Genomic DNA, 11712 nt, shown 5'->3' with positions numbered 1-11712 from the left:
CAGAAGGCATCCCATCAGAGCCAGGCTGCTACCACTCCTGTGGCTCAGTGCCTCCTGTGGAGCATTGCCTGGAACACAACCAGTCCTTGGTTCAAAACCAAGGAGTTCCTATCATCTATGCATTTTAAGTAAATAACTGTAAAACATGTCAAATCAATGGTAATTTTAAATTACGCACATTCAAAGAGATATACTATATCATCACTAAATTGCTAATGATAACCTCTATTATTATTAAAAATGACATTTGACCTTAATCGTTAAAAAAGGGATCATATGTCTTAGTGAATGCAGTTTTTTTTTTGTTTAGGAAATATCTGTCTTTGTTTATATTTGAGCAGTACCAATAAAAGACCAGCATTTTTTTTAATCAGATGGTTGCATTAAATTACATGTATGCACGTGTCTGACTGTGTATACAGGCATACAAATATGTGTCAAATATAAAGGATAAAATCCAGCACATACCAATAAAGAAAAAAAACTCTTTACTGCAGGGTAGAACAGGCCAACAGTATTTCACTCACAATTATTTTAATTTATACACACATACACAAAATATCTATATTCGTTTTGTGCCATCATGCATTCATGCATTCATGCTACAATGTGAGTCTGTGTTAGGACTGCAAACAAGGAGAAAGGCACAGCTGGTTAGAATTTTTAGTTTACATAATTAATTAAGAGCCTCAGTATTAGGTTATGATGATTCAATAAGAGAACCTTGTATTCCCAGAGAGAATTCTCTGAATACAGATACAGACTCCTCTCCACATCGTCTGGTCCCAAGGCAAGCAAGATTAAGGCCTTTTCTTTCCTTCGTCTCAGACAGAGGCTAAAATATGCCAGAAGATCATATCTGGGCCAACACAAAGCCTAAATTAAAAACTGCCACTTGTTTTGCTGAGAAGAGTCTTACTCCTCTATTGATGTTTTTGTGGCAGTTTTTTTTCTCTTGGCTCTTATAAAAAGCAGAAAGGGAGCTCTATAGAATTAACATATTGCTCACTTGGAAAAACAGACGGTTCTCTTTTTAGAAACACTTGTTCCACTGCCAGCCCAGATGTCCTTTCTAATAATCTGAGCAGGTCATATAGAAAAGAAAAAGAAAGGGGAGGTGGGTGGGAATTAAGGAGTGGGAGAGAGAAATAAAGACTAAAGACAAAACAGGCTGGTCTAATACTTGATTTAAGTGGCTTATTTAGACCACAATAAATCTGACTTCTGTAACTGAGCAATAACAATAATTAACAAAGCAGGGCCTTGTCAACAGAAAAACGAAAGCAAAGACTGAATAACCCTTTCAGAATGTACGTTAGATCTCATGAAGCAAATAATTTATTTGTAAATGTTAGCTTTCTTTTCTCAGAGTCAAGAAATTGAACTATCTGTATGGCCTATTAGATACGGATACCATTATATTTCAATGCAATCTTACCTTTCTTAAAAAATGGTTAGAGATTGAGTTGAATATATTGAATGTAAATGCATTATAGGAGTGCTTGATTTTTTTTTATATATGACATACCCTTGTCGCTTACCAAAATGAGAAGTTTGCCTATGACTTGTTAAATATAACCTATTTAAAAATAGGAGAACTGATTGTGTCTGTCTATTATCCATCTTTTTTAAGGGATGCAAATTATTTTACCTTTGGCTTGCTTTATCTATGATTGCTGAACAGTATGTTCAATTTTACAATCTACTGTATACTTAATGCTATGTCCTTTCATCTTCTGCATATATAATTTGCCTTTATTATATAGTGGACATTTAAATCCTCCCAGGGGACACTTAAAAATGGTATTTCAATTAAGAATAAATTTCAGCTTACTACGTTTTACATAACAAAAATTGCAGAGATGATTATGTGATGTTTATACCTTATAGAGTGTGATAACCATGAAAATTAACATGTTACGGATTATTTATTTAATTGTGAATATAACATATAAGCAGACTATGTTACTATCAATTATGATAGTTAATGTTCCCTGTCCTCAGTACAACTTTTTTATTGTTTAAATACACAGAATTAATTTTTAAAACAGAATCATCATTGGTTATCCTCTGCTCTTTGATAATCATTAACAAAATTACTATAAATTTGTCTCAGCACCAGACTGAGTCCTCTCTAATATATTTGTGCAAAAGGAAGCATACATTGTATGATCTTTGGAGAAAATATCTAAAATGTTTCGATATGTATGAGAGAGTTTGTGTAAAAAGACATATCCTAAACTTTTGACATCTCTTTATTATTCTTCATTGAATGAAACTTTTTTGCAAGTACTTTCTAAACATGTTGGTCAGAGGAGTTCCCTCAGACAGGCTCTTATTAACCATAACTTCAAAGGGTAAACATCAGTTGAATGATTTCTATAGGTGGGCCACTAAACTGTAACTTTATTTATATTACAATAATTATCGTAAGATCCACCAATTCACATGGAAAAGACTGGCAACCATTTAAATGGGTAAAGTTTACTAGAATCACTCAACTTACAACATGCCATGCAAAGGCTGTTTGGAATCTTTATAAACTAACTAGTCATTGGTTGTCACTTTCAACTAGATTATGAGCAGTATTCTGCTGCCAGGTGCTTTTACTTGTAGATATTTTATATACTATAAATGCTTTACTGTCAACCATTTGCTTTGTTTAAAAGACAAAAAAGATATTTTATAGTGAAGTAATGAATCTTTTGGAATAGCGATAAGACATATGAATTAAAAAAATGACACATTATACAGTTAATTTACATATAACATCTTCCAAAAATTAATGTCACTTTAATTAATTTGAAGGATGACAGAAAGTTAATGGTTATGTAACTCAGATCCATTATCAAATCAATTTTAATAGACTAATTTCTGACTAATTTCAAAGTGGCCACTACAGTACTGATTTTAATTCAAACATCTTTGAAGTTCCCTTCCTGTGTAACTCACTACCTATTTATTTCAGACATTATCTGGGTGACAATTTGTGTGGTATTTTAAAGCACTGTAACATATTCTTAATTAAACATTAGTATAATATTAAACCTATCTTACCTATCTTATTATATTTGGGATTTATGTGGGGGGATTTAATTTTATACCTGCCATTTAATGAAATCTAGCAAAATGTCAAGGTATCTTAGCAGGATTTTATTTTAAATACCATAAAAGCTGATTTAATGAAAACCCTTTATTCTATTCTAACAGATAGCAGTGTGTAGTTTAATAAACTACATACGTTTTTGCGAATGTAAACTTTTTTTTTATAAAAGAAATATGGGGGGGGGGCAAAATTTGGCACAGACAGCCATGATGAAATTGTGCCACTGTGTACAGCTAAACAGTATTGTGATTAAGCAACAGGTATTTTTTTCTCTGAGCACGTTGAAAGTGAGTAGAAATGTAACAGGTGTCTATCAGGGCACGTCTAATTTCAATTGGTTTTTCAGTCTACCATCTGATTATTTTTAGTTTTGCTTTTTTTGCGCAAAATATTATAGAAGTCGTTATTTACCAGATAAACAAAAGAACGCTAGAGCTCCACGATTCAGCAGTCACAAAAATTAACCTTATTAAACTTCGATCTGTTTATCCCTTACTTGTTAAAGCTTGCAAGCTTATTGCGAAATATTGGAAATCTGCAGATTAGTACCACTTCGTGTGCAAGGTTCTATCCAAAATAGTTGCAATTGAAGATATCAGGAGTATCATTCAGATCCTTTGTGGAAAATACATTTTGCGCACCGCAGCACCAGTCAGGTTTAATTTCCTCATGGAATCCAATTTAAATTGTTCCAAAATGTATCTTCATTAGATCGACAGCCTATTATTGTGTATAACAAAAACCTTGCACAGGACTTAAAATGTAAAATCCAAAGCAGGAGTTATATGATCTTATTAAGAATATTTTCCAAATAAATATTGTTGCCTAATTCCCAATGCCTAATTATCCGTTTTCTCTGTGGTTTCTTTGAATTGATCTCTCAGAGTTGATACCAGGAGCAATTGTGACACCTATCTGTGAGAGAGAGCAGGACAATATCTATTTCTGGGATTCGAGTGCTCTTGCTGCTTTGAAAGAAAAAACACCCTGCAAGAATACAGCAGCCTTTTTGAAATAAAGCAAATGAGAGCTACTTCTCAGTTTATTGATTGTTACTCTTACAATGAAAATGAGAGGTATTACCATAAATGAGAGTCAATCAAATCCGACGCAGATTGTTTAGTTTAGTTATTTAGGACGACTTGCTGAGTGACTCTTCGACTTCTAAACTTCTAAAATGGAATAAATGAACTGATTTACACTACATGATGTAACAGTTTTCTGCATGTAGAAACTATAGGTATTTATAAATACAAACCGTGCTCTCGAAGGAAACAAAGTAGAAGTCAATCGTGGAAATCTTTTTCACTCCTTGGAGTAAGTTTTGTGTGTGTGTGTTTAGACTTTGATCTCCGCTTTTATAGTTTCATATACAATTCATAGATATCAGATAACTTCTGCTTTCTCAACTAATGATTTTTAATGAATTTTTTTTCTGTTCAGACAGAAACTTGCAAAGCTGGGAGAACTGTAAATACACAACAGAGCAATTCTGAATCTATGTTTGCTTTTTTCTAAAACCATTTATTATTCACATATTACAAAGGTGCCCTTCATTGAATGACTAATTATAAATGTATTTCCCTGCCAGAGGCGTAAAACTGTAATTCAAATATTTTCAGAAATGTTTGACTATAAAACAGCCAAAAAAGAAAGGAAATATGTAAATATGTATATCTTACCAAAACAGCATAAACCACCACACAACTGTATTGTTTTCATAATTTACTTATATCGATGATCAATTTAAATACAAAGTCGTTACGTAAATATACAGAATCCAATTAATACAAATCAGGTATTTTTTCTTCCATTTGGATTAAGAGTACCAAAAATACTTTGAATTTCAACTGTTAATTATTTACTTGAAGGTGAAGGAATACACTAACAAGGCATTGTATGTTCAATAAATTAAAAAAAAAAATGAAATAGTCCAAGGCCTGCAGAGGAACCAAAATTAAATGCTAGACATACCTTTCTTCATTTCATAAGGCGTGTCTTTATTTAGGTCAGCGTGTGACTGGCTTCTAAGTTTGCACTCTTTGGGCAAAGCCTCGGCTCTGTTTAATACAGTCTGGTTTATTCCATTGAAATGATGGCTGCTGTTGACCGATGGGTTAGTTGTGCTAGGTCCATGGTGGCTGTGAAGGTGACTGAAAGTGCCATAGTTCGTGTAGCCAGGGTAAAAAGGGCTGCTGTAATAAAGGGGGCGAGACAAAACGGTGCTGTTGGGGAAATGACACTGCGCAGAAGGAGATCTAGATGGGGAAGAGGCGCTAACAACCATAGACTGGGCTGTAGTGGTCCCTGTTACTGCTGCAGCATCGCTGCTTTCTTTGACTTTGTCCGAAGAAGTTGCTATCTCTGCCAAGGACCAGAGTTTAGGCTTTGAGGTGGAAGCTGGTGTTGAGTGGATAACCGAGGTGGCATTATTGGTGACTGGGCCATGTTGGACAAGAGCATTCCTATTCACCAGGTCTAATGGATGAGGCTGGTGACTGTGGTGATGTAGCTGCTGAATTGACTGGTGGTTGTGAACTGTGTGACGATGCAAATTCTGATCTTCTGGGGCCTGATCTGGAGGGCACAGGAGTGGAGTGGGGGGAGCAGAGCTTTTGGACAGAAGATCATTTCTTTCCTCTGCTTCGTTCGGTTCAGAATCGCTCCTTGTCTGGTCCAGCTCTTTGCCCTGATATACCTCACCTTCTAATCGGTCAAAATTTACCCCACAAGGGCTCCTCTTTTGATCCCCTGTACAAAGAACAAAAGAAAGACGTTCAGGCCTATTACCCTTCAACTAGCAAGTATCTTAGTTGCAGAAACTTTATCCATTAGACTTCGATACGTTAGTTATTTTGTAACAACACAATAATAATTTATTAACTATAAATTGATAGTTTAGCTGCTATCACCAAAGGAACTAAAGTTTCTACTTTATATAATTACATAATTGATATAGTTAATCTGCACCTCAATCTACCACGTAAAAATTAAATTATGCTCCAAACCCCCAGCATGTATCCCTAAAACATGACTATCAACAGCAACCAACCTGTATCTCCATCTTGGTCCCCCTTTTCTTCAAGTTTACTTGGGTCATCATCTTCGTTTTTTTCCAGATCTATATTTTCGTCATCCTCCTCATCCTCACTCCTGTTCCTTGGAGTCCATGTCATTTTATTTTCCTTTTTTAGTCTCCTCCTTGCATTAGCAAACCAGGTGGACACTTGAGTTAGGGTCATCTTGGTAATGATAGCCAACATAATCTTCTCGCCCTTTGTAGGGTAAGGATTCTTCCTGTGTTCGTTGAGCCAGGCCTTCAAAGTGGCAGTTGCATCTCTGGTAGCATTTTTCCTATAAGCTGGGTCACCATAAGGGTAGGTTCCCAAAGGTGCAGCATACGGGTGATATCCTAATGACCCAGCCATGCCAGCGCTGTGATCATATGGAGAACCCTGTAATCAGGAAATATGCCACATTTTCAGCAAAGAGCAAGCTTGATTACACAAATAATTTTCTTTTAATATGTATAACAAACATCATATATACACTTTATTAATTATTACACCTACCCAGTCAAATCGTTTGTTCACAATATATGCGAGTTTATATGCTAGTTAAATGTCCTTCAATAAATTACAAAAAGGATTGATGAATTACAGCCTTGGATCAAGAGGTTGTACTGCATAATTACCGTCATGCAATAAATAGACAGATTGTCTCACACCTAGATACACTAATTAATTCACATGTGCACGATCAGCATCAGACAATTATCATCCACAGTTCTATAGATGAGCAATGAAAGAGAGATAGATGACTGATTATTTAGATAGCTGATGATGATGATGATGATGATAGATACACATATAGCTTCGATAGACAGATAGACAGACAGACAGACAGACAGATGATTGATAGAAAGATAGATAGATAGATAGATAGATAGATAGATAGATAGATAGATAGATAGATAGATAGATAAATAGATAGATAGATAGATAATAGATAGATGATAGACATATGATTGATAGATTCGATAGACAGATAGATAGACAGACAGACAGATGCTTGATAGATTAGATGATAGATAGATGATAGATAGATAGATAGATAGATAGATAGATAGATAGATAGATGATAGATAGATAGATAGACTACATGATTTTTATTAAAATAAATTTTGCCTGAATATATCCCATGCTGGCAATAGACTTTACAGTGTCTGTGTCTGCAATCTTGAGTCCAGAGCCACAGCGGAAATTTGCCTCTGCCCTTTAATTTTCAAAACTAACCACACCTAAGAATGGCTTTCCATAAGGAACAGGGGTGCCACGAAGCAATATATTAAAAAGTTCACAAAGGTCTAATTAAATCCACAGTCGCTGCAGGATTTATAGATGATTAAAAAGCGTTAAGCTAATAAATGCAATGAAACCATATTGATACTCAAATCACGTGTGTGTGTGTGTGCTTATTTTAATAAGATACGCGTTGACTAATCATTTTAAAAAGATCGATTAAATAAACTCACAAAATAATATAACATCACTCGCATAAGCCTTTTATTTAACTGAGTTTTTTTTACATACGAACTTCTGTTAGTAATAGAGCAAGCGATGGATAAATGTTCTTCTGTCCTAGTCTGATTTACAGATCTGAAGTAAAACAGTTTCAAGAACTGAACGCTCCTAAGATCATATTTCGATTCCCCCCCCCCTTTTGTTGGAGAAATCTTCTGTAATTGAAAACACGCTCTACATTTCAGATTATCCTTTAACTCTTTCGCAGATGGCAATGTAATACTCGGGCTTCGATTGCCAAAGCGTCCCTGTCCCTTAACGAAGGAGTTAAGGAGTTAAAATTATCTGTGACCTCATTATAAATAGCCTCAGATAACACACTTAAATAGAAGAATACTGTGCTTCCTAGTGTATACTGTATATTGAGTACATGTTTGATTCACCCCCAGTCTGATTAAAACATTCATCTGGGCTCTTTCAGTATTGGTGGTTAAACTGTGAGATGATACAAGAATGCCTATTGCAGATCGCTATGTATATCGGAGAAGTTATGGCTATCGGGGTTCAGTTGTCTGCATTTGGGGTTCCAGACTAGCTTATTTCCAAGCAAATGTCCCTAATGTTTCCTTTTTTATTATCTAGGTATAGATTGCTTGTGGGTTTTTTTAAAGTGGAGCTACCATGTTAAATTCGCCAGCATTGCCTATTCGTGCTGCACGGTGTTCTGGGAGTGATAATACGCATGGTTCTTACCACATAAGAAGTAAAGGCAGCAGCTGGGTCCCCGCTGTACTGGAGGGGAGAGTTGAAGCCAGCGGAGCTGGCAGTAAAAGCTGTAGATCCAGCGTAAGGTGAGAAGGCAGAGCCAGAAGGGGACCTCCCCAGCTCATCAGTCCTGGGTCCAGAGATGACAGTGGTGCTATAAGCAGGGCAGGAGTACAGAGCCAAAGAAGCAGATGGTTGGTACAAGTAGCCCTGAGGATAGGACATGGCAAGACACATGCATATAACTCTTATCGGTGGAGACGCACACTGTACAAGGAAAACTGGGACCCAGTTCTTGTCGGAGTTTCCGTACACAAATGCATAGAAATTAACCCCACCAGTTGCAGAGCAGGAAACCAGTCCCAATTCTTGCTGCCTCCTGCTGCTGCTGCTGCTGCTGCTGATCTCTTTTTCTCTGTTCCTCTTGTTGCCTTGCTCCCTTGCAAGATTTTTTTTTCTTTTGCTCTGACTCTGCTCTGGGAGGGAGGGGAAAGGTTGGGTGGGTGGGTGTGTGGGTGGGTCGGTTGGAGACTTTAGTATAGCAGAAAGAAAAAAAAAATCACCCTGTCAAGATGCTAAGTTGAAAATTGAGGTTTCTGACGCCCGATGCTCCACCTTCAGGGGTGTTGTCTGTGAGTGGGATGGAGGGATGTTGATGGGACTGTCCAAGTATCTGTATTCTCTCTCCCGTTCTCTCTGCCTGGGAAAGCCTGCCCCTTGACGGCCATCGAATACAATGCAAGACCAGTAAAAGAGAAAGCCTAAAAACTTTACGCGCCTTGCTTTCTGTTCTGCAGTGTTAAGTCACATTATAATTGTGAATGACTACCCGAGCCTCTTCAATCACTTGCTACCAATAATATGCAGGAATCTATTGAGTCGTTCGTATTTAGCTGAATGGTATCTGTAGTTACTCGACCATTTAACTAAGCTGAGCATTTATTTCTTATGTAGAAATAAGTATAATGTCTCAGGACTAACATCTAATTAAAGTATAGCAGAATATAATAGAAGGCTAAAGCGATAGCCTAGAATAGGCCAATATAATACTTGTGCAGCCCCTATCTTCTATTATATATATATATATATATATATATACATATATATATATATATATATATATATATATATATATATATATATATATATATATATATATATATATATATATATATATATATACACACACACACACATATATATATATATATATATATATATATATATATATATATATATATATATATATATATATATATATATATATATATATAGCTAACAAATGCCTTAATTCGAACCACCAACTATAACTAGACTATAAACTTTCAGCTATAATGTTTTTACCCCTAGAACATGTGCCTATGGAAGGGGGTACAGGGCTAATGGAGAATTTAGCCCAGGATCTAAGGGAAATAAAGTGTATATTTTAGCCTCCTGTCTAAAAACTCATAACAGGGTTTTGGAGAGAAGGCAGATTAAAACCATATGAAGTCAAGAAAATCCCCAGAGATCAAAGGATGTAATCTCTTCTGATTTCGCTGGATATATCCCCCCCCAGATAGATTGATGGATTTGAAATATAAAATCGCTTTTCAAAAGAAAAACGTTATCTTGCAGGCCCGGAGACAAACTTGGGCCACTTGTATGTTTTTTACTTGTCTGGGTCTGTTTAACTAAATAACTATAACAAAGTATAATATATCCATAGTAACGTTTTTCATGCATACTGTCCATGTGAGTACCTGGACAGTATTTAATACCTATGTACAACACATAGAGAGGACTTTACCTGTCGTGCGTAGAATTGAACGCGTTCGCTACAGGTTGCATTCAGTAACTGTGTGTTTAATATTAATTATTGTTGCATTTTAATTGCATTCAACAAGATTCACACGAAAAAAAGTGACATCTAACTGACAAGAGCCGATATTTTCCCCGTGTTTTTGGAAATCGTACAGACTAATGAACTGCAACGACCAATACCAGTGCAGGGTGGGTTTGCAGTGCTACTGTGGCGAGTGGGCAAGGGGAGTGGTCCCGGCGACTGGGACACATTTCTGTAGTCCCAGAAGAAAAGTCACCACCAGCGATTACACAAAGATAATCAAGCGACAAGTAGCGATACAGCTGAATCTCCTCGTGTGGCAGGATAGTAAAAACAACAACAACAACAATTACACAAAGAGGATACACAGACAGAGGAATGTGATAGGCATCGTGGGTCGTGTTGTTTTAACCAATTTGCCACGTGAGAGCGGAATATGTGCATATACATTAGTGATTTTTTATATTACTAGGGACACACACACCCCTAACATTAGAGGCGAAAGCTTCGGAGATTGACTAATTATTGACTAATACTGATTGGTGGTGCGAGCTATAGAGAAGCAATCCTATAGATACATTAGTATACAATATGTATACTATATATGATATACATCATATCGCGCTGTGTCAATGGTAGGTTGATATAGAAGGTTTTACTGTATATACTGTACAAACTGAAGTGAAATCAGGTCTCAATAAATTGTCAGTAATCGCTTAGCTCTGTAATGACAAATACATGACAAACACCCGACATGTGTAATAAATATGGGCGGCAGTTATATATTATACTCTCAAGAGTATCAGGCTTAAATTATTTATTTGGGACTCTGTACAGTAAGAATAAACGTGAATTCCACATGTACCCACTTAGCCTAAGCCTACGTAACTGTTAATTGTTAAAAACTAAACGTCTTCTTTAATACAATGTTCTTAATATTATTCATTCATCTTAACGCTGCACTCAAAGACTTTATCACAACCTGCTTCTCCCAGACTTATGGGAGTCTCAAGAAACAAGTAACACAACCCTCTATTTAGTGTATCAGAAATGCCTTATTTTCCGTATTTTAAATGTAAACCTCAAAAGTTGTATTTATTTTTTTTTTTTAGTTTCTTTCACTCCAAACATTCCATCGTATAATACGCCCTCTCGCTTATATCGCGAAGCTTTTCAAGATAACAGTAATGCAAGTGAAAAAGATGCATGTTCAAAACAATATAGTCCCGTCCATCCCTATACGAGGAGACTGCACAGGGGAGGATATACATCTATAGCCTAAATCAGGTTTATCTTCACGATCTCCAGAGATTCATTCAGTTAATCTAACGATGACAATAAAAAAAATACTTCCCGAGTTCCTTTAACTATAATTATCTCTTATTGGCTACCTCTTTGAAGACCTCTAGTTTCTTATTGGCTCAAGGATGGTGCCTGTCAGTGAGCGCTGGAGGCTGGGGGGAGGGTGTTCGGCTGTATGTGAAAGTGTTTCT

The 11712-nt window shown here is 36.1% G+C and overlaps 1 protein-coding gene across 1 annotated transcript; it reads right to left on the bottom strand.

The window, feature by feature from the left end:
• Nucleotides 1-4609: 4609 nt before the first annotated feature.
• irx5.S (iroquois homeobox 5 S homeolog) lies at nt 4610-8840 on the bottom strand. The gene is made up of 3 exons (XM_018260412.2): nt 8383-8840; nt 6159-6561; nt 4610-5857 (listed from the first exon to the last, which is right to left on the bottom strand). Exons 1-3 carry the CDS (start codon nt 8629-8631, stop codon nt 5064-5066), a joined length of 1446 nt encoding a protein of 481 aa, XP_018115901.1. The 5' UTR covers nt 8632-8840; the 3' UTR covers nt 4610-5063.
• Nucleotides 8841-11712: the final 2872 nt, after the last annotated feature.

The sequence above is a fragment of the Xenopus laevis genome, chromosome 4S (genome assembly GCF_017654675.1).
Source record: "Xenopus laevis strain J_2021 chromosome 4S, Xenopus_laevis_v10.1, whole genome shotgun sequence".
NCBI classification, from domain to species: domain Eukaryota; kingdom Metazoa; phylum Chordata; class Amphibia; order Anura; family Pipidae; genus Xenopus; species Xenopus laevis.
Note: the sequence above shows the minus strand (reverse complement) of the source record. Positions and strands in the feature narration are given on the sequence as shown.